This window comes from Brachyistius frenatus, unplaced genomic scaffold (assembly GCF_029030835.1).
Source record: "Brachyistius frenatus isolate BFR_SWC_R1_liver_20210118 unplaced genomic scaffold, ASM2903083v1 Contig_190, whole genome shotgun sequence".
NCBI lineage: Eukaryota > Metazoa > Chordata > Actinopteri > Embiotocidae > Brachyistius > Brachyistius frenatus.
In genome coordinates this window covers 428,340-452,621 of record NW_027210789.1, presented here as the reverse complement: position 1 = coordinate 452,621, position 24,282 = coordinate 428,340, and the positions used below count along the sequence as shown (strand labels likewise).

The 24,282-nt window shown below is 41.0% G+C and overlaps 1 protein-coding gene across 2 annotated transcripts in view; it reads right to left on the bottom strand.

The window, feature by feature from the left end:
• tnn (tenascin N) overlaps window positions 1–24,282 on the bottom strand; it is a 169,000-nt gene that overhangs the window by 13,062 nt on the left and 131,656 nt on the right. Inside the window, exons 2-10 of one of the 2 annotated variants that reach the window (XM_069718332.1) lie at window positions 23,393–23,499; window positions 16,584–16,781; window positions 16,220–16,414; window positions 15,575–15,949; window positions 9,048–9,181; window positions 8,809–8,938; window positions 6,965–7,147; window positions 6,233–6,322; window positions 361–624 (exon numbers count right to left, since the gene is read on the bottom strand). In XM_069718332.1, the coding sequence (XP_069574433.1) occupies window positions 361–624; window positions 6,233–6,322; window positions 6,965–7,147; window positions 8,809–8,938; window positions 9,048–9,181; window positions 15,575–15,949; window positions 16,220–16,414; window positions 16,584–16,779 (1,567 nt within the window). In that variant the 5' untranslated portion in view covers window positions 16,780–16,781; window positions 23,393–23,499. Of the gene's footprint in view, window positions 1–360; window positions 625–6,232; window positions 6,323–6,964; window positions 7,148–8,808; window positions 8,939–9,047; window positions 9,182–15,574; window positions 15,950–16,219; window positions 16,415–16,583; window positions 16,782–23,392; window positions 23,552–24,282 lie in introns of those variants that run through there. The other variant, XM_069718331.1, reaches the window with a different exon arrangement.

Genomic DNA, 24,282 nt, shown 5'->3' with positions numbered 1-24,282 from the left:
AGACCCTTATAACATATTTCCCTCTGTTCACAGGCTGTAATAGGCACAGACAAAAAATAAATGACCTGCTTTTGAACACTTTTCTGAGAATCACAGGTTATTGTGCAGTCAGTAAAGAAGTGTACTGAGGATGAAATATGTTTTTCTGTTTGTACATTGGAGGTTCAAGACCATTTTCAAAATGATGGGTTAGTAACTTATCTTTTGTGTCTTACCTTTGTGGTTGACCTCAGCTGAACTTTTAAGCTTAGTGTCTACCATTTGCTCAAATATAAGGCTGTTCTGTGAAGCTATTAGATAATGGACAAATAATCAAATCAAACGCTCCTGTAATGAGACAAAATCCCATTTAAAGTTTACCTGTTTCAGCTTCTGTTGAAGTCTTACTGCTGACTTTGTCTCCCCTGAAGGCCCAGATGTAGACAGTGTGGACAACTCCGGGCCTCAAGCCAAGCAGCTTGTATGAGGTGCTATCCCGTCCTAGAGGAATGTCTGAGCTGAACCCCTCAGTAGAGGTGTAGCTCATTATGTAGCCCTCTATTTCAGCCTGCACTCGATCCCACGACACTGTTGCAGTGTCCTCTGTTACTTCAGTGGTAACAAGGTTTGTCGGAGCATCGATGTCTGAGGAAGTAGAGATACAACAAAGAAAGAAAGAATCAGAACAGAACTCTCAGGATAGAAAACAGAACCGAGGAGATATATCACTGAGATAAGGAGTATACTGGATGTAAATAAGACAAGCATGAGCAACAGGACAGGAAGATAATCTTGTGGCTAATGGAAAAAGCCATAAAACTGCTTTCCGACTAGCAGCTAGTGCAAAAATTAAAAAAAAAAAACATGGCCTCTGAGGAGGAACAAAGGGCTGTCAATTTACAAAACCAAACAACATTAATGACAAATGTTGTCCATGTGTGCCTTTTATAATAGGCAGTATGTCAGTTAGAAAATGATTCATGAGATCTTCCACCTCTTTAAGGAGCAGTGTGTAAGGTTTAGTGGCATCTCGTGGTCAGGTTAGAGATTACAACCAAATGAACTCCCCTCGCTTCATCCTCCCCTTCCAAGCATGTAAGAGGCACTATCGTGGTCATGAAACTAATAAAAGGACTTGCTGGTAGCTCATTAGCTAATATTAGCATATATATTAGTTATATGTGCTGCATTCCAGCAGAAAATTAACTCAGTAATGCTCGCTTGCTTCACAGCCAAGTGGATAACTGAGGTAGATGAGTCACTGCACTCCATCCCTGTAGTGTACATACATGTATGCTTTGCCTAATATTGTACGAGTTAAAGTAGCGACGGCTGGAGAAAGGATGTGTTATTGCTTACTGCACCTTTAAAGCACACAATTGACTTTTTTTTTCCTATATAAATTTACAAAAGCTTGTTATTGAGAGTTTGTATTTTGTATGGAAATATGTATGGAAGAGGACAAATGAACCACAGGAGACTCTGGCTCAGCTGAGGAGCTCTGTGAATCTCTTTAACATCGTGGCACACAACCCATCCCACGGTCCTGTCCTGTTCACTGAACTCCACAGCATGAGCTGCAGAGGTAAGCGGACACAGGAGCAGGACAGAACACACATATGGAAGATACAGGCGGAGCAGTTGGTGCTGCATGTGCGTGAATGGGTGTTAGGGTCTGTCGCGGCGATCTCTACGAAAGTGAGGAGAGAGAGCAACAAAGACAGGAGGACAGAAAATAAAAGAGAGAGAGAGACACACACAGAGGAAGCGGAGGGAAATGTAAAAGCAATCATCATTTAGGATTATTCCTCTGCGGCAGCGGCTCAGTCGAGGTCAGTCTTGTGTCAGTGTACAGTCTGCATCGTGAAAACTGATTGATGATGCATCCAGGAGAAGAAAGGAACTATGCAACTGTCTAACTGTACATCCCCTCTGGTTGCATCTCCTCTCTACTCTTTCTGTCACTTCCCCGTCCTTGTGGCTGCGCTGCCTGACAGTCTGTCATGAGCGAAACCACAGAAAGAATTATAATAGCTCCCATTTTATTAGAGTTGACTGTTTCCTCCAAGGATGAAAAAATGAGAGGTCGTTCAGTAGTCCAAGTACCTTAAGTAAGCAACACTAAGTGAGCTCAGCATGCTCACAGTGAAACACCAGGTTGGCATCCATCTAAATGTTTGGACAAGTTTCTTTCAATAGTGCTGGAAATGATAAAAAGCTTGTCTCTCAATGCAAAAAAAGAATCAATAACAGTTATTTTGTGCCAGACTGAATGTTCACACAAACTGTGAACATGTTGCCATTTCAACTAATAATTTCACAGCTTCACACCAGACCTGTGTGAGTGTGGTTTGATAGACAAAGTGGCAACATGGGCCACAATAAATATTGTGTTTGGGAAGAGACTGTCAAACATACTTAACACAGGCCTGAAAAAAAATCCAGATCATTTCAACCTCCTGACAACAACCAGCCTAATGTTTTTAACATTTAAGGACAGATTATTGTTTGTACAGTCACTCTGAGGAAAATGAGCTCTACCTTTTATCTTACTGAAACTTTTTGTTTGTATAGAACAGAAAGTGTTGCATGCTGGCAACATATGTTTTCTCATTCCAGTAAGAAAATGATTTTTGAATTGATTTACAACAGACAGACAGCCTAAAAGAATCATAAAAGTTACGTGATTTGGTTGGCAACCTTTGAAATAAAGTTTGTATTGAATTATGTATGCCTTGTTCTCCTTTAGAACACAGCTTTCCTTCTCCCTTTGCAGTGTTTTTTTTGTTCCCCCCCCCCCTGAAAAAGGAAGTGGAGTTCATTCTGCTCTTCTAGACAGTATAGCTTCTGTCATAACTATCTCACATACATTAAAAGTTATTTGATTTTCTCTCTTGGAACTGCATGCCTGTGTTTGCTCTGAAGTTACAGCGTATGATGGATCCAGTTACTCCAGACGTTCTACCCGACTAGCTGTACAGCGTCAGTGGCTTCCAGGCTACACAGCACAAGCAGTGGCTTCTGCCATTTGGAAAACAGCTTATCCATTATGGGTGGCATGTTCAGCAGAGGTACTGACCACAAGGCATACGGTAACAGGCCGTCTTTCATAATTTACAGCCATGCAGCTTCACAGCCTCACAGTATAAGGGAATGTCTATAGATCGAGTCAATAAAGTGGTTTCTTGTAGAGACTACAATATGTCAGGTGTGACATATGCTTTGTTGTGGAGTCCCTTGGCAACCACACTTTTTTGTATGTTTGCTCAAGAATCTAATATGTACTGTAAGCAGGTCATAACTCTTTATGACAGCACTGACTTATCTGTATACTGTAGCAACATGAATGACATGAAATCCCTTTCTTGCCATTTTAAATAGCCCTCTCATCACTCATTCACAGTCCATGGCAGACATAGAAATATCACTGTTTTTAAGAACACACACACAGTTTCATTTTATTTTTCTCAACTAAAGGATCAAAAAATCTAATCAAAAGCAAGCACCACTGTTACATCGTAAAACGATCCAAATCTGTAGAATTGTAAACATACTGTGTAATAAGCTTCACACTGACAAACTGTGAACTGGCCTAAGTAAGAGTGATAAACATACACAAAACGAATTCTGGTGACAGTTCAGTCCCAAAATTATACACTTAAAGAAAAGGAGAATGTGTGTAGATTTACTTTTACCTTCTTCAAATGTTACCAAGATTTAAAATACGGACACAAACAAAATGCATCCTTTCACTACCTTATCCTTACTACAGAAATACAACAGAAAAAGAGTAGTTATACACACACTCCTTCAGTCTCGGTTTGACCTTTCATGGATTATTCTTGTATGCTCATATTTTTTTTTTTTTAAATGTTCCTATTCCCATTTTCACTTGACATTTTTCCAACATCTAATGTAAAGAGCTGGCTCCAAAGCCTCTGATGGACAAGTCAGAGCCAACAGGGTACTCCCTCTGGACCACATGAGGTGCTATAGTGTATCCAGATAACATTAAGACTCAAAAGTCAATCCCTCGACTGAAGCCAAGCCATCTGCTTTAGGTTATATAGGCTTTGGTGGCGTCTTTATTTTATCTGAATCAGCAGTAGCAGCTGTGGTATGTTGCGTTTATACGCCTTATAATCTTTTTGCAAGTTGGAGACTGCGAGAAGTGTGCTCCAAGTTGAGATTCCTTATATTCAGACATTTTTCTAAATGTTTGCTGTCTTAGAATTATTTTACTTTGGAACCGAATATATTACTAATAATTCCAACATAGTGCAGGCTGAGGGAGGATAATTAATAGAGTCACACTGGAAGCACAAATGGAGGTCCAACCATACAGTAATATTAAATATATCGATTTTGGAACCGTCTGTGCCATTTTGCAAGATACATGAATTCCCATACTTCCTGAATAATGAACCTACTTTTCTGTTTATAATTTTTTGATGGGAGATGTAATTGTAGAATAAAAAAAAATGTGTTAAAAAAAATAAAATCTATAAAGTACAAAATAATATTTTGGAATATTGTGTTATCAATAGCAGCGGGGCCACCCTCATCACATGAGGGTAAGGGCACAATATGAGAGCGGTAGCTACAATGTGAAGCATTACATGCTGCGACATAATTTTACTGAAATTGCTTCTTTGTGACCCAATATTTTTCTATCCTGCCTTATTCTTGCTCTTGATTTCCCCAGAAATATCTTGATTTCTCACCATCTCCTTATTTTCACTGTTATACCATTATTTTAGCAAATTTTTGTCTTTAACCACAGCACTTACTGTCCTATTTTTCTTTCTTTCTGCCTGCTCTGCATTTCTTTACTTTCCATATTTCCTCCCCATGTTCCTTTTATCTCTCACTGTGTATAACCACTACAGCCGAAGGCAAACAGCGTGTTTAGTGAGATAATAGGTAACAGTGCTCTATGTTGCGCCATGCCAGTCATCATGAAACCAGCACATCCTCTCTGGCAAACAGAGTGGACGACTATCCTCTTCAATCACCTCTAAGCCTTTTCGTGCTACACCTAAAATGAAGGATTGCAGCAACTGGAGTGGAGACAAGCCACTGTCTGCCTGGTGTAGATTAGCCCATTCATACGCCTAGACACACATAAACACACATGCAACCACGACACAAGGTGGCGGTACACTCGGTATATATATATATATATATCTATATATATATATATATATATATAGATATATATATATATATATATATATATATATATATTAGCAAAGTCTGGAGCACTTGAGTACCTGACGGTCTTCAAAAGAAGAGAGGTGAGTCTTGAAAATACCTACCTAACACTGATGACTAAAAACCATTCAATTGGGAGTCTCTGCGTCTAAAAATGAAGAGCCATCAACCTAGAGACTGCTTTTTAACTGCTCTGAAAGTGGATGAGAGTGAAAGTGAGGGAGGACAGAAGGAAAGGGGAATGAAAGACAGAAAATAGGAGTAACTGAGGACCTGTTGTGCCACTGTGGGCCATTTCAAACTCACTTAAATAATAACGTTATGGCAGCTAAATGTCAACAGCGGCTGTTAGTGAAGCTGAAAAATGAATTCCTCCTCATGTAGTAAACCTAGTCCAAAACACGGTTAGACCAACATGCTAATATCCAACATTACCAGATGGAATCATAGACCTCACCTCCACCATCAGGGAGCATCTTATAGTCATTACACCATTCATATCATGTTTCCCCTCAGTGACCATGCTCACCACAGCCACTAGGAATTGTCCAGATTATTGGGCTGTAAATTCCAGCCCTCCATCTTTAATCCATAATCGTGCCTCTTGCTGGCTGTATTCATTATTCTATTATCATTGGCTGCATGTGGAAGGTAATAGCAGGTTGTATTGTACGGTATGTCAGTATTGTGCATGACAGATTATGTGTTTTCCTATTAGGTCCTGACCACTGGTGAATTATAGGCGATATGACAAGAGCAAAGAGCCGGCTTTGATGTTGCACCCAATTCAAAACTAAGTGGAATATGGCTATCCTCGCTTTTTCTTTAATGTGTTTCAGTTCCACTCGTGGCTGATCAGTCATTTTAAGTGTCATGCCGAGTCAGACACCACCAGTGGAAGCACAAAGGCAGTCTCAGTGCAATTAATGTCAGGCAGTAGTCAATTTCAGGGAAATTGGTCCCATTTTCTGCTTACTGATAACAAGGTTTGGCCACATTGGGTTTAAAGACTCATGAATGCTGATGTGTTGACACTGACCTGTTGCCCCAATGACAGAAGAACCTTGTCCGTTCGAGATTCCTTTGATGGCCTGCACTGCAATCTGGTACTCTGTTCCTGGATACAGACCTGTGGAAAGGATATTAATGAGCTTCAGTGTGTACTATAATGCTCTCAACAAGTGGTTCACATACTTGGATTGACTCTCTCTCAAATTCTTGCCTTTCCTTTGTGTAATGTTAGATATTTTCACCACAATTCTGTTTGTGATATAATGATGTGACATAAACAGATAGGATATTGCCATCTTTTTATGCATTTGAGTTACATGATTATATTCTATTCAGTTCTACTGTATATATGTTTTTAATTTTATACAAACATATTCCTGTATTTGTGTACACATACTGTATGTATGATAGTGTATATTTCATGTGTGTTTGTAAGTTTTATTTATAAAGCACTTCAAAAGAAAGATTAAAGCATTTAGCATGAAACCACTACCAAAAGGAGCAGTGTGTCAGATATCGCGGTGAGGTTGCAGATTGCAACCAACTGAACATCCCTCGCCCCTCCCCCTTCCTCCTCCTCCTCCTCCTCCTCCTCCTCCCTCTCCAAGCATTAAGGAGAATCTACAGTGGCTGAGAAACTCAGGAAAACACAAAAGGTCATCTCTGGATTCAGTGTTTAGTTCTTCTGAGCTACTGTAGAAACATGTCAGTGCATCATGTGTTCTGTGCAAACTTGTGTTCCCTCTGTTACAAGACTTACCCACAAAAGTGTGTTTGATGCGCGCCTCTTGGCTCTGCTGTACGTTCAGCTCCTCCTCCTGTCCTGCCGGGTCAGTGTGTGTGAGCCTGAAGTAATCCACCTCAGCTGGTGGGTTCTTCCAGTCCACCTGAATGGAGACCTCAGTCTGGCCAATAACTTTTATATCATCAATAGTTGAGACATCTGGGAAGGACACAAGCTTTGATGGAACTGGATGTACAGACACAAACCCCTTACCGAAAAGCCTGCATTAAAGCTTGTGTAATCAAAAGTATCTGCCCTGCTCTGTGCCCGCATGTCCTCGAACTACACAATGATTTTCTATCACACTGAAATATGACGTTCCTGAGGAGTAGGGCCAAGCAGGAATTTCCCTTTTGGCCATCTAGAAAATCCCCAAACCAAATGATATTAATATATTTGTTCTTTGTTCCGAAAGAAAATGAAAGTCACTCATATGGAGGACTCATAAGGTTTTTATCTTTTCTTCGTCCTGCCAACTAATGTTTACTCAGACTGTCTGGGTTTGTTTTTACACAAGTAATTTTACTTCTACTTGAATAAAATTGCTTTAAAGTAACAGTATAACTTTCCAGTGATCTTTCCATCACTGCACATAACTGCTATCCTTCTCTACTGTCAAAGATTAGAAACATGCTTTAGCACACCTTTTCATGAGAACATGAAATACATGTAATTGTATTTACAGACAGGGAACATATGACAGTAGTGAACGTTGTCATAGCGAGGAGGGACCTCTGCATTTGAGGCATATGGTGAAAAAAGACCAAACAGAACCATCAAAGAAAACAAATCTTACCAAATTAAAATACTCAGCATTTTTTCATGCCGGCTATTTTGTTTTGCTAAGGGAAACAGAAAAACATTCATTTAAACCCTCTTTTGAAGTAGATCATCGTTTGAAGTTAAAATGAAAACTATGTGACCAGTGAAATGTCTCTTGCTGTGTACTCCTTACACAGCCATAAACCAGATGATGGCGTGTTTTCTCATGCCCATATGGGAATGCTATGCTCTGTGAGGTTTTCCGTGGCAAACATGCCTAACCACACGTTAGCGTCAGACTCAGTCTCTCCCATTTTTTTAAAGTCTCACTCACTACCATCAATCCTGTCAATCTCTTTCTCTGCACATCTGTCTCCTACCACATCTGTTACATTAAACACATCTGTGGAGCCATTCCCTTGTAATTACCTTAAGATTTAATGCTCAACCAACCAGTGCTTAATGAAAAACTTAGTAATCACAGGCTTCAGCTTGTTGCTTTTTTGCATAGCAATGGTGTGAAAGAACTAGATGGCAGATAAACATATAAATACAGGGGGGGGATGCTTGTCCTCCAAAGGTAAGAGCAAATAACAGGCTGCCCATTCATTCATAAATATACTCCTTAAGCAGGCCATATGAAGAAATACGATCAATAAGTGATACTTTTCAAATCTGAAAAGTCAATGTTCAATATGTAGTATTGAATCCGCAACACTTCCTTCCGCTAAACATTTAGGAGTTTGACATGTAAGTGTTTTTATACCTCATCACACACATACTTACGTTTGACCCGAATGTGACTATTAAATCCACAGAAAATCTAAGTACATCCCTCAGACTTGCAGGCCACAGCTGGCCTCACAGCAGAATGAGCCTGTAATAGGTGACATATGCCTTTACTCTAAACCACCCACTCATTTCAAGGCAACATGCTGCATTCTGCCTAATTTTACTTCACCAGTGATTATTCTGAAAAATATCAATTTAATCAATGGAAACACATTTGAAAGCCTCATTGTTGTTCCTCAGTCCTGATGAAAGCCGTCCGTGCTCACCTGTCATGGCTTCAATTATGTCTGCCTGGCTCTGGATTTCTCTGATGACGGCATACACTTGGACAATGTAGGTGGTGCCAGGAGTCAGTCCTGTGATGAGGTAGGAGTTCTCTGTGTTGGGAATGCGAACCTAGGATACCGTGGGTTGAAATTAATGAGTTAGTAAGATGTTATAAAAATATAGCTCTATGCCACACGCTTTATTTGACACTGATATGACAAAAAAAAAAACATCCTACCTGCTCCAAGGCCCCCTCATCATGTTTGGGGTGATATGTCAAAATGTAATAATCAGCCCCTTGAACGGACTCCCACTCAACCAGGAGAGACACGTCTGTCACTTGGACCAAGCGCATACCCTGAGGACCGAGGACTGAAAGAGGTTGAAATATTAATAATGTTCCATTTTTAAATTACATTCCTTGATCTTTTTCTCTCAGACTATGTATTTCAACCTCATGTACATGTCCACACATATTGCAATTACCTAAAGACCGTGAAAATATATTGTCTAAATCAGCTTGTTACAAGAACCAAAGAAGAAGTCCTGACCAAGCAAAAGCATGGAGGTTTCTCCCTGAGTTTGAGACAGAAATAACTGGAAAGAAATATTGTATTTCAGTGGTTATACAAGGCCAATGTGCTCCAATGGAGATTATGGAAAAAATACAGTAAGAGGGGAGGACACTAAGGTATATACTGTAACTATGGGGGAGTACAAAAACAAAACAGCAGCCAAAAGTCAGAAGACAGCACGTCAGCAGTGTTGGGGAGGGAGGTTTTCCACAAACAAGAGGAACTTTGTGTGGCCCTGATATCGGGAAAAAATGGTAGAGTGTGGTTAATTTTGAGGAGTAAAACATGGTACACAGGAGCATGTTTCAAGTGACAAATTGTGAACCGAGTGGTGAAGGAGTCCGCCATAACTTTGGAAGGGAAGGAATTCACATCAGATTTAAATGCCGCTCCACAAGTCAGGAAGTTCAATGTTTTTCCTCAATTGTAACAGCCCCTTTTCCATCCAGGAGCAGTTAATGTTCCACTGTTACCACTCTTGACACGACGATCAACAATCTTTACCCTAAAATAATATTTCAAAACAGCTGGGGTGAATAAATTAACATTTAACATTTGGCATCATGGAAAGTAATAGGGATTATTGTTTCCTTATGACTGAATATGAATTATGACCGAAACAACATTTCTGAACTTCTGAAAAAGTCAATAGCAAGTGAACACAAACAACAAAATAACAGTGTTTATGATGTTCAGGACAAAGGAAATGGTGATTCAACCGAGCTCTCTCTTTGTTTCCCTGTGTCCTATTATCCTGCCTATTTGTTTATTAATATTCTAAAGTTAGACATGTGACTCAATCCTGAACCATGTTTACAAAGACATAACTGGCAAACTTGAAAAAAATGGCCAAATATGGTTTTAAATTGAGGACAAAGTTCAAAGTGTACATGATGTTGAACTAAATCTCTTACCAAAGTGTCTATGAAAGAAAGGAAACATTTCTGAGACAGCCAAAGAAGATACAATAATAAAGTTTAATCCAAAGCATCTGCCTTGTGTTAACAAGGCTTTAAACAGCTTCAATAATCTCACCTGCATGATATTTAGATTACCTCATTAGATGTGCCTGCTTTTCTAATATAATCTGATGGATAGACATGAGTTAAGGAGTAAAGGCTAAAACAATATTTTCATTGTTAAAGCACTGCTGATTTCTAAGCCACAAGGCATCTATCTGCCTTTGATAGTGAAGACAAAAAATAACATTAAAGCAAAGACTGTTAACATCCCTGGCAAGGAATGAAATTACACTACCCTGGATGTGTAGCGTATCTAAAGCCATATTTCAATACTCCCATTGCCATAATCACTCAGAGAGCAGATTGACATCCATCATCCAGGTGTTGAAATGGCAAGTAGCCATATAAAACAGAAGAATGTCTCCACTGTTTTGCTTTTGGACTCTTCTCCCGCTGCTTATTACCACTATTATTGCTAACATGTAAAATAAACACGATGTATTTTTTTTCCCTTCCTTCTTACTTTTCCTTTGACACAATGCCACTGTTGATGTTGGACTCCATTCAACAGCACCTACACACGAAGCTCTAGACCTTTATAGCTATTCTTTGCCTTTTTGCAGAGCAAAATACAGATAGGATAAACTAAATCTAAGGTTTGACATAGCTGACCTGCTACTGTGAAGTTTGAATCATTTATGCTCTTTTTGCAGTTTCTAGAACTGTGGTTAAGGACCTGGAATGGTTTGTGGAGTGGACTTTGGTGGATCCACTCGACGCAAAAGATCTCCTGCTTTAAAGTATAGGCTCTGCGCTGTAGGCTAAATGCAGAGGGAGAAATGCCATAGAGAAGAATAGACAGATGCTGCCATATACAAAATATTATTTTAAAGTTCAAGAGATGAGGACTTTGTGTTGTTCACCTGCAGCCAAATATTCCATTTTGCTGGAGAATTGATTCACAGTATGAATTCAGTGCCGATTCCTGGCTGCTGCTGCTGTTGCTGCTGCTGCTCACATTTCTGCTGTCCTCACCTTAGACTTTTGAAAAATGCAATTTGTACTCTGCTCCTGAGGCAGTACAGCAATAGTGGTCTAGTGAGCAGTGGATTTAGCAGGGAAGGTGATGATTCTTCTGCAGGGTAAAAGCCAGATGGAGCTCCAAAAGAGTGATGGGCATTCTTATATTCCTATGGTATTATGTGACCTGATGTCATAAGTTATCTGGAGACCAAAGACGCTGTGGTCACAGGGTCAGCCCACTGAATGGGCCCCTTCAGCTGCTCTATCTGAAATAACTGTGAGGAAAGATGCTTTGAATTCCACAGAAATAGGTCACAATGGCCATCATCACTAAACTCACTCCACTACTCTTACTTAGCTGACTGATTATTGCAAACAGTTAGGGTTTAGTTGGACAGACTGATCTTTGAGAGAAGCAGTATAAAGGACTCTGCTGGTCATTATACTGTATAACCATTATATCTTATAAAGGTTAAAGCTAACTAAAGTCGCAAATATGAGAAAGATTTGGTAAATTTGCTGATCTACTATGCTAAGAGCTCTCATTGAATCTTTTATCCGTCATTGCTCTTTTTGGTTTTCAAAGAGCCCGGTAAGAGACATTAAATATTAGGTGAGCAGGTGGCCTGTTTTTGTTGGTGCTGAGCAGCTGGCAAGATGCAGCAGCAAAGCCAGTGACTACTGCCAGCCTACCCTGTGAACCTGTATGAATGACTGGATATAATGAGTTGGAGATGGTGAAACATAAATTAAACAGATGGAGGCAGATCGCTGACCAAAGCACAATTTCATTACTCTTCACAATTATTCCGGCAGGATCTAAAGGTTTTTACTAAATGACGCAGGAAGGAAATTTATATGAAGGTGAACGGGGCATTAGGGGCAAGTGTTATATTTTTAATGGTCCCAGAGCTCCTTGTAGCATCTGTGCTGTGTGAGCTAGCTGTTAAAATACTGGGCCTAATGTCAGAGCCATGGAGGTGACTGTATTACAAAGTTAAATATGAATCCCAATGTCTCAGGAGAAACACAGATCAAACTAAATGCAAGGCTGGGTCATAAAAAGTTATAATACGCACCCTAAATACATAATTTAGTCATAAAAAGTTAACAGAGGAATATGCCCACTCAGACACTATTCTTCTCTACAGAATTCATTAAATGGTGACAGGAAATGTTGCTGGGTAAGATGAAAACTGACCACAGCCACAAAACATTAAGGATTTATGTGTACATGGACATCAAGTGAGCTTTTCTTACTTGAAAAATGTTCCACCAAGTTAGTCATAGACTTTCTGTCTATCAAAGCTGTAACAGTCCATGTTTAGTCCTGTTTAAGGATAAAAACCTAAAAACTGCGCCAACTGACAGTTTGGATCTTCTCCATTTTAAAAGAGCTTCTTACTAACTATTACCCGGCTAACTGACGATTAACAAGTTAAGAACTTTCACCCAATTTATAAATCAATAAATAAATAAAACACTTTTTTATTAAATGAAAATATGTACAATCCTGATAACACAACTATATGGGGAGGTGTATACAGCAAACTGTCCATCCATCCATCCATCATCTTCTGCCTTTCCGGGATTGGGTCACAGTGGTAGCAGGCCAAGCAACCTGACCCAGACTTCCTTCTCCCCCGCAACATTTTCCAGCTCATCCAGGGGGGATCCCAAGGCGTTCCCAGGCCAACTGGGAGATATAATCCCTCCAGCTTTTTCTGGGTCTTCCCCAGGGTCTCCTGCCAGTTGGGCGTGCCTGGAAAACCTCAAGAGGTAGGCGCCCAGGAGGCATCCTGTTTAGATGCCCGAACCACCTCAGCTGACTCCTTTTGACACAAAGGAGTAACTCTAACTCTAATATCCTCCTGATTTCCGAGCTCCTTACCCGATCTCTAAGGCTGAGCCCAGCCACCCTACATAGGAAACTAATTTCGGCCGCTTGTAGCCGCGACCTCGTTCTTTTGGTCACGACCCAGAACTCGTGATCATAGGTGAGGATCGACCGGTAAATTGAAAGCTTTGTCTTCCGGCTCAGCTCCCTCTTCACCAACACGGTCCGATGCAGCGCCTGTTTTACTGCTGCAGCCGCACCGATCCGCCTGTCAATCTCCCGCTCCATCCGACCCTCACTCGTGAACAAGACCCCGAAATACTTAAACTGCTTGGCTTGAGGGAGCAATCCACCGGTTTCCAGCAGAGCACCATGGCTTCAGATTTGGAGGTGCTAACTCTCATCCCCGCCACTTCATTCTCGGCTGGAAACATCCCCAGTGAATGCTGGAGGTCTGAAGAGGCCAACAGGATCACATCATCTGCAAACAATAGAGAGGCGATCCCGAGACCCCCAAACCTGACGTCCTCCTCCCCCCCCGCTGCGCCTAGATATCCTGTCCATGAACACACACACACACACACACACACACACACACACACACACACACACACACACACACACACACACACACACACACACACACACACACACACACACACACATAGTCACAAACAGGATTGGTGACAGAGGACAGCCCTGGCGGAGGCCAACACCCACCAGAAACATGTCTGACTTATTGCAGAGAATACGAACACACCTACTGCAGTAGTACAGAGACCGGATGGCCCGTTGCAACAGGTCCGGCACCCTGCACTCCGGCAGCACCAAGTCCACAAAGCACATGTAGACTGGATAGGAAAAATTCCAGGACCCCTCCAGTAGTCTTGCGAGGGTAAAGAGCTGGTCCACTGTTCCGGGATGGGATCTACACTGCTCCTCTTGAATCTGAGGTTCGACAAACAGTCGGAGCCTTCTTTCCAGCATGCTGGCATAAGCTTAGTCTGGGAGGCTGAGTAGTGTGATACTCCGATAGTTGGAGCACACTATCCGGCCCCCTTTTTTGAAGATAGTAAACACCACCCCGGTTTGCCAGTTGATGGGTACTCTTTCCATCCCCCATGCGACATTGAAGACAGCCCAGCTATGTCCAGCGTCTTCAGCATCTCAGGAAGGATCTCATCCACTCCCGGGCCTTGCCACCGGGGAGCTTTTGGAGTACCTCAGCGGCCTCTGCCAGGGATATGGGTGCGACCCCCACCAAGTCTTCAGATGCTGCCTCCTCTCCAGGGGGTATGCTGGTCGGGTTTAGGACTCTTTCCACCGCCCGACAGTGTCCCTGTCCGAGTCTGCAGTCCCCCCTCGCTGTGAACAGCCTTGGGCAGGCCCTGCTTTCCCTTCCTGAGTTGTCGGATGGTTTGCTAGAACTTCCTTGAGGCCAACCGAAAGTCCTTCTCCATGGCCTCCCCAAACTTCTCCCATGCCCGAGTTTTAGCATCCGCGACCACCGCAGCTGCAGCCCTTCCGGCCTGCTCTCTCAGCTGCTTCACGAGACCCCTGAGCCAACCACACCCGAAAGGCCTCCTTTTTCAGCTTGACAGCTTCCCTCACCCCCGGTGTCCACCACCGGGTTCTCGGGTTGCCGCCGCGACAAGCACCGATGACCTTCTGAACCACAACTCATAGCGGCCGCGTCTACAATAGAGGCTTCAAACACGGTCCACTCGGATTCCATGTCCCCAACCTCCCTCGGGATGTGTGAGAAGTTCTTCCGGAGGTGAGAGTTGAAGACCTCCCGGACAGGTTCCTCCGCCAGATGTTCCCGGTTTACCCTCACTACACGTTTGGGCTTGCCAAGTCTTTCCAGGCGCCAAACTGTGACTAGCACAGAAGTCCAATAACCAAACACCACTCGGGTTCAGATCAGGCAGGCCGTTCCTCCCAATCTCAAAACAGCAAACTACAGAAACAAATTGAAGATACCTTGGAGAGCTTTTATTGTCAACTTCTAGCATGTTGTAATATTAGCTGTTAGCTTGTCCGCTAAGTTAGTTAACCACTAGCTCACTGAGCTCTTCATATGTTAGCATGCCTTCGGTCGAGTTATTCATAGTTTTTTCTAAAAGCTGTATTTCTACAATCCTCAAAGACTCTTCTAACCATGTGGATGAAAATACATGATATATTCCATGCATAAAAAAATACTGAATGCATTTGTTTACCAAGTTGTATCCCTGTTTACCTTTAAAAAATGGCAGCCCGGCTACCTGGATCCAAAACAACTATTACAACTTGGAAAACGTGCTCAAAACAACAATTTGAGACTGAACGATTGATAGAATGTGTGATAAGCATATTAATATCTTACCTAATGAACAGTCCTCCCCAAAAAAGCCTTCGTCGCAGATGCATTTGCCGTCCACACACTGGCCATTTCCAATGCAGTCATTAGGACACTTCTGGACGCTGCAGTCCTCCCCCGTGAAGTGCGGGAAGCACACACATTTTCCGTCCACACACTGTCCCTTGTCGTTGCAGTTGTCTGGACACATCAGCTGGCTGCAGTCGTCTCCTGTGTAGCCCTGATGGCACACACATTTCCCGTCCACGCAGCGGCCGTTGTCATTGCACTCGTCAGGGCAGGAGGACACAGAGCAGTCCGGGCCTTCCCATCCGGGGTTACAGAGGCAGCTGCAGGTGTTGTGTTGGTAGGTACCATGGTCACTGCAGCTTGTGTCCACACCTTGATGATGATATGGATGAAAGTTTATACTGTTTGCAGTTGCAGTTGCAGTACCCACTCATACTGTAGGATTATTGATTATGCCTGCACATACCAGATTAGTGGTAAAAGTACCTTGCTCACAGGAAATACTATTGTCAGAGTGTAAAACATAATTCTGTGCATCTTCCTGACTCCCAGAACCTCCACCTTTCCCTGAATTGAATTCTGGATCAAGACTTTACTTCCCATGTCATTTATGCAGCTATATTAGGCCGTGACACAACCTACCTCCACCTCTTCCACAACATCCCTGAGAACACTGTGTCTTTAGGTAGGTGACTTCTTCCTCCAGTCCATTGACTCTGTACAACAGAGACTTGAAGTTTTCAGACTCTCCACAGTCACATTTTGGTGTCTGCAGCCTAATGTTGTGTTTGAAGACAATGTCATTCTCTCCATTTTTTGTCGTGTCTGTCTGCAGACCTGCAAAATATGCCAAAAATGTACTTAATGGTCATACACAGAAATAGGTACAAGTATTACTATTGAAAAAGGAACAGCCCAAAGAGGAAGAAAGTGCACTCAATATTCCTAAATCTATCTATAATTGTTCTCTCTTTCTTGATCTCTCATTTATATCTTTTTTAATGACCTGTTTTGTCCTGGGCTGGCAGGTTTTCGAGTTTACAACTGGAGCTCCCGGGGATGTCAATTTTATAGACATGGCTGAAGGTGACTCCTTGCTCTTGGGCCAAGGGTTCTGGGTTGTTGTCGGCAGAGCTGAGGTGTGACACGGAGCAGAGTAGGGCCAGCAGGCACAGGGCCCTCCACAAGAGCACAGTGGTCATGGCTAAAGGTCAAGGTAAGAGCAGATAATTGTTATTTTTTTCTTCATTTTTCTTCTTTAAAACAAGACAGACATTCAGTGCACACAGGACAGACACATTTATGACCGCTGATCTTCAGCTGAAATGAAGAGAAACCATTACATGATAGTTTCAAGTCTAGCAATGGAATGCAATCAATTTTATATGTCTAAAAAAAAACAATCAATAAAACCTTTGACAGCATATATGTGCATGGAAAATGCAGGGTTCATTTTTCAGTAAAACTCTCAAGGAGGTAGGGACTGGCTCTCTCCAAATTGAAAACCTATCATAAAATAGTATGAAATAGTAAAAAGAGAGAAAGGTATTTTGTGCAATGAAAGCCATTAGTGTTCCAGCATATAAAACAAAAACACAAAAGTGTTTACTATTATTTTACCCAGTGCATTCAAATAACAGTGTATGGTACATCATTAAAGGAAAACTTCATAATTTGGGGAAATTATTCACTTTCTTTGAGAGTTAGTTAGTTGCCTGGCAACTGGTGATTACAAAACTCCAGGAAGTCCCTAAATCTACCTGCTGTTTGCCAATATGTAGCTCAAGCCCCCAGGAACAGAGGTGGGCTGTGAAGTCATTTTGGTGTCATTGCTGAATTTGTTTACTCCAAGTTGTGATGTGCAAAGCTATTCTTTTCTGGGTCCCAAATCACTAGAATCAGTTTATTAAAATTTGTGAAAAAAAAATTGTTCAGGGAATAAGTCTGTACTTAATTTGAGCTCCGATTGCGTAATCCCACTCTCTGAACTGAGACAGCATATATTCCTCATGATCTCCTGCATCCAGAAAGTGCTATTGCTTTGACAAACATCCCAAACACTGTTTATAATTTTGATCAATTTGATAAGTCTCCTTGCTGATTATCTGAGATGAATGCTAGTTTTATAATGACTTTTTAAGTGATTTACTTTTTGGCATTATTCTTATCCTGCTTGGCCTGATTCTGTCAGTTTGAGCGTCTGACTTTCACTCAAGGCTCACAATCACTTTGTTGCTTATTCACTAAACAAAACACTGAACATGCACTGTTCACGTGTAATGAAAGTATCCGAGACCATTTTTTCTTAATGCAGATATCATTGCATGTTGGAAACTGTAAATACTGGAGGGGACTGTTGACTGTTACATTTCAGTTCACAAAGTTGAAGATGACTCCTCAATGCTTTTTCAATCAGATTGTGGAACACTTATATAGCTCAGTCTACTTCAGACTTCAAATCTCTCATATATGTGTGATCAGTCAAATTGTAAGGGCAAAAACGAAGTGAACTTGGGCCCCTGGGAGTCTCTGAGGTCCCATAGGCAATTGTGTACTTTTCTCTTTTTGTAATGCAGCCTTGTTCACCGACAGAATCTAAAAGAACAAATCGAACACCTCACTGGTGACTGTTAGGCACAAGAAATTAACTTCTCACAGAGTGGAATGAGTGAAAGCTTCATATGATGAAATTTTCCATCTGTTCTCTGGTGCTGGTCTATACATTTTACACAGATTGTATCTTTGGCACAAACTTTATGAAACGGACCACTGAAACTGTCTACGTTTTTCTCGTTGTGGCTGACTGGACCTGAGTCTCTGGGTTGAAAGAGGGTCATGTTTGTTTTCTTCACAGTGTCAGTGTTTTATAGAATTGAGGACAGAAATGCTGTCGGGGTGATACATAAAGTACATTACATTCAGTGGGGCACGCTACTGTATATTTAATCTCAGAAAAGCTGAACCATTATGTCACCCCTTGTGTGTGTGTGTGTGTGTGTGTGTGTGTGTGTGTGTGTGTGTGTGTGTGTGTGTGTGTGTGTGTGTGTGTGTGTGTGTGTGTGTGTGTGTGTGTGTGTGTGTGTGTGTGTGTGTGTGTGTGTGTGTGTGTGTTCCTGTAAAATGATGCTCCCACTCTCCAATATGGCAGCAGAAAGTGAGTAGTCATCACTTTGCCAGAGGTCCTTTTTCTCTAAACCATAAATTGTGCTCAGTCAGGCGTTTCAAAGCTTCAGAGAGTGCAGAAACTTGTCCTCGGTGATGATGTCATTGTGTTTAATGACAGTGATGTCATGTGAACTTAAAACCTTGCAGCGGCTTCCCCAAGGAGCTAAATTACATGCTTTCAAAATAGTACGCCTGGTTTAATCTTCAGTAGACCTCTTTTGGACTTTGGTCTGATTTTAAATTTCTGGTTTAAAAGTTTTAAAAGTGGAAGAAGGATCTTCTGATCTAACTGTGCTGAGCTTGTGTGGTCTTTGGAAACAGAAAACCTCTAATAGAGTGAGTGAAAGTTCAGCAATAAATTGGGTGATGCCTGACCACTGGAAACTATATGGTAGCATATGCTTGAATAAATATGTTGGACTTGCTTGAAATCATACAGGATTATTCTGTGAAACATACAGGCAAAGTGAAATGCCAAACCTGCAACAGCTCTACACACTGAAGCACAGAAGACAGAAACATAAAAAACAAACAGGCAGTTGTGATTTTATACTTTTCCAGCATGCCTTCATGATGAAAAACTAACTCTCTAAAAATTTTATTTTCATGTTTTAGCTGCATTTTACTATAAACTTTAAATTATCTTGAAATTTAGTTTGCTCACAGCTGAATTCTGAAGAGTAGAAATTGATCACTTGAAAACCCCTACAGTCAAAACATTTGCTCATTGAGCATCAAAGACTGAAACAGCTGGGAAAGTAAGAATTTGTGCAGAGAAAGAAACAGATACTTAAACTTCCATTGGACACAGACCTGACCATTAGTCAGAGAATTTAAATGTCAACAAGTGGACTTAAAACCTGCCAATCCTCTTTCTACCATGATGATATCATTATCAGATTAACAGAGCAGGGAAGAAACTGAGAATACCTGACATGCTGAGCGATATGTAAATGCATTTTTTTTTAGTAGCCAAAGTGGAAAGTCACTTCTCTTACTCAAATGGACACCGTTTTTTTTCAGCTAAGTAAACTTTGGCATATGAATCTTAAATCTGATGATTTATACATGAAGTAACTCTGTGATTCAAAAGGCTCCAGTCCTTTTTTAGGAAGGCGAATAGACATACAATTACCACGATCTGCTTCTAACGAGTCCAAACTCAGTATGCTCGACCTTTTTGGTTATTTTAGCTGTCTATTTGACTCCTACCAGTTGAAAGCTTGAGGTCCGAGACTGGTGCCTGTGCAAACAATCCAAGCTATGACATCACTGGCAAACTGTTGTTTTTACCCTATGTGGTGGTCAAAACTTGGACTTCAGAGATTATTTGTGGGCGAAAGCTTAGGAAGGTCTACCAGAGATGAAACTATGGGACATTAAGAGAAGGAAATGGAGAGAAAGGAAATACAAAGATGAAAAAACTGTAGAGTGAGAGAGATGAAGTGAGTGAAGGAGAGTTAATAGGTGAGAGAAGGAATGATGGAGGGAGTGTGTTTAAATCACTGCAACTCTAGCAGTTAGTAACATTATAGACAGTGTGCTATAGCCATGTGTAATAGCACTGAGTACTGGCTCACAGAGATGCTTAACAAGCATGTTAATAGTTCCCTGTCAAGGTTTTATTTGATGCTCACTATTTTCAGCCCCTTTTCTTATTTCTTTTGGAGGAGATAGCACTGTGACTTTCCAAGCATAGCAGAGGGCTGTTACTGACTGCTGAGAGTGTACCGGTGTGGGAAGGAGAGACAGATGGAGGGATTAATGGTGAGAGGAAATAGAGAATAAAGAGGGAAGTGAAGCAGTCGTATTTGAGAGTCACTGCCACAGAGGTGGATGGATGAACAGGTAGAAGAATGGTTAGAGGGTTAAATAATGGGTGACGTAAGAAATGGAAGGATGTTAACTGATGAGAGGTGGATGATGGACAGATGAATGTATGAATGGAAGGATTAAATAGATAGATGATAGATTACGTGTATTCAAATAATAATTATGGATGTATAGAACAGCTGGTGGTTGGATGTGGAATGAAAGGCAAGATTAGGTACCACTGAATGATGAATACAAGAAGTTTGTTACATAAAGTTGCTGTCATTACACAAACTAACACAGAAAGTTTTCACTTGATTATTGTAAAAACAGAAAGGACTTATTGGATGGATTCCAGTGGACCGGTCAAATAAAGATGTTCATCACAGGTTTGGGATCAGTGTTCAGTACATTCATGATCTAAAGGCAATTGACTGTCGCGAGTCTTTCTAAAACTGCAGGACAAAGCAGGAAAACAGAGTGGCCTCAGTCTAGAGGATGCACTCAGTAAGTCAGACATGGCTCATCCAGACTGCAAGTAAAATTCAACATGTCCATGAACACAGTTAAAAACTCCTTCCTGACAATAACTTATCTATGTTAAAGCAGAGCTATGTCAATGGGCCTGTAAAATGTTTGTGGACTGCGTGTGATGTGTGCTTACTCGTTTACATGAGAGAAAAAAAACATGCTCTGTCCATGTGTGTACAGTATGGGAAACTTTGTATTTAATAGCTTACAGGGAAGGTGGGAGGGGAACCTCCAGAAGTAACAACCGCAATTTAATTATCCAGAGACAATACAGTCTGGATCGACAGACACCTTTTACTGAAGCTTTGACGGATGCTTGTGTATGTGCGTGTGTTTCAGAAAAATCTCTTTTAGAGCTTTGAAAACTGACTCTGTGAAACTATAGGCTACAACAAAGAAAGAAAGGAAAGAATAGACAACCACAAATCAAAACGAAGGCAAACAGCTGTAGAGAAAAAGTTGAATTGGTAATAGAGAAGGAGAGAAGCAGTTCCAGAAGACTCAGTTGGTCTATCCACATTTGCCCTATATCCTCTCTTGAGAGGCATTAAACCTCAGACAAAAGGCTGACTGTTTCACCAGGTTTCAACTCAGGACACATCTCTTTGGAATAAACCAACAAGCCAGCGGATGAGAAGAAGTAAAGTTGTGACTTTATGTGCGGTTGAAAACTTGTGGACATTCCTTTCCTCTCCTCCTTCCCCCATGCAGCAGCTTGCAGACAGAACACGGAAACTGAAATGAATAAAACGAAGCTGAAAGCAATTATCGTCTGAGTACAGAGCTCATATCTTCATGATTTTCTCTGCCTCCTGCTGCCATACAGACCACAAGGAGACCTCGATAAGGACCTTGCTTCATATAGGCTCCGTTCTCATCAGAGCGGCTGTCAGATGAAAACCTAACCTGCTGAAAAGGCATTAATAAAACTGCCTAAATTCTACACACAGATAAATTTTTGAAATAATAAAGGAGTGTTTTCAGTAGCTTTCATGTGCCCAGGGGTCATTTTCAATCAGTGAAAGTAAATGAAAAAAAAACAAAAAAACGTCATAACAGGAGTTTTGATGTTTCCATGAAAGCAGTCACGTTATGCAATCTGAACACTTTTTTTTATAAGCCACCCACTCAGGGTTGTGGGTCTCTCTCTTCTCTTTTTGCCTCCTCCTCTCTCCATCATTCTGCATGGCTGAGAGCCCACATCTGTAGCTCATTTTAGGAGGGCTTCTGTGTATTCCCTGAGCCAGCACAGTGGCATTAAAGGTAAATCTTCTGGATCAACAGCCCTGTGAGAATTTCTATCACCCCAGCACACAGTTATTATGAATATTTATATTTTTATAATGGAGGAACATTAGTGCTGGCAGCTTTGTTGACAGACAATATTGGATTATCTACAGTACAGTGCGGTTATTAACCAGACATAGATCATAAGCAATAATTCTAAAATATAAAAATCCAATGGGGAAATAATCATGTTGATTTATGTTATATTATTTTAACTTTTTTAACTTTTTCATTAATTATCTAACTTATGGCAACTTTTTAATATTTTGTCTGTCTTTGATATAAAACATGTTACAAATAATGGATGGTGAATATGGGCTCACACATGCGCATATTTATCTCAAAACACTTTTCATTGCAATACACTAAGAAAACACAATACAGCACTTTCAGTATGAACATTGAGCATGAATGCTCACATAACTTTGTTAAGGGTGTCGAACCCCGTCAACAAGATCTTTGAAAGTTTTCTCAAACAAAGAGCTGTAATGCAAACCCAAACTAACACGAGAGCAGCTTCATATTTGGGACACTTGATGAATTCTGTGTGTCAAGTTAACCTTCAGACTGTCACGTAACTCACAGCAGAGCCAGGGTGAAAGGCTTTGAATGTGCACTGCTTCATTCAAGCCTTGCAAACCATCTCACCACGGGATAGCAAATATGTAGAAAGAGGTGAAACAGAGATAAAGAGAAAGTTAGAAAGTGAGAGAAAGAAAAGCTGGAAAGAGCTGGGAAATGTAGAAATAAACAAAATGTAGATCTCTTGAGCAAAGCAGAATTAACAGCAGATAATTAGTTGAAAATTGCTTCTACGTGTTTATAGATGTCAGAATGAATGCGTCTGAGTCTCAACAAAAATGACCAATATACCTCGTAAAATTGTCACACACCAACAGGTTAATTGGACGAATGATGGGTACTACTTCGAACCCTTCAATAAATAATAAAACACACGTAGAAATTAAGCTGAAAGTTAAAAATGACAATGAAAGATGATAAATCACAAAGCTGCCTTACCCTTGAGGGTTTTCTTTCACTTTTCTCTTTTCTTTCTTTCTTTCTTTCTTTCTTTCTTTCTTTCTTTCTTTCTTTCTTTCTTTCTTTCTTTCTTTCTTTCTTTCTTTCTTTCTCTGAAGGACTGAACGTCACTCACCGAATCCTCTCCCTCTGCCACCTGCTGACAGGCCAGTGCCAATGATTCAAAAATCTCTACGCTGCCAGTGACTTTAGCTCTCTCCCTCCCTCTTCAGCAGTTAAAATCTCCCCCAAATACCAGTAGGCCAATGGGCAGTTAGTTTGGGAGTGTCTCGTCTCCTCTTCTCTGTAAGTGATTAAATGAAGGGGTTGAAGGACATGAGGAGGAGGAGAGATCATGAGTAGCATTTACTTATGTTTTCCTTATGGAGAAAATCACTCTTTACCCGAACACACTTCTCACCTTGGTTCCCCATTGTTTCAATACTTTTTTTTTTATTCTCCCTGTGTGTGTTTGGTTATAGTAACAGTGAGGGTTAAAATTAATCTCTTTAGCAGAGGGAGTGGGGTTTTAAACAGTAACTGAATAAAGCTTGGGTTGAAAGGGGCAAGACTGAAGCCAAGAAAAATCCAGAGTGGGCTTAGAGTAGCAGTAACCACAGGGGAGAAGTTATATTTGACAAAACACATTTTTTTAAATCAAAACGTTCACAAGAATACACGAGTAGAGAAAGTTTGGATTCAAAATGACATGGAAATAACACTGGCATACAGATTGTGTTAGAGATGGAGACAAAAAAAAAGAGCAGCATTGGTGTTTCCTGGAATAAAATTGTCTTGGGATATTGGTTCTTGAAAATGGTGATAATAATCACTGGAACATTTATTGTTGGTTACATGACTGGCAGTTAGAAACCAAAGAGTCTTGAGTT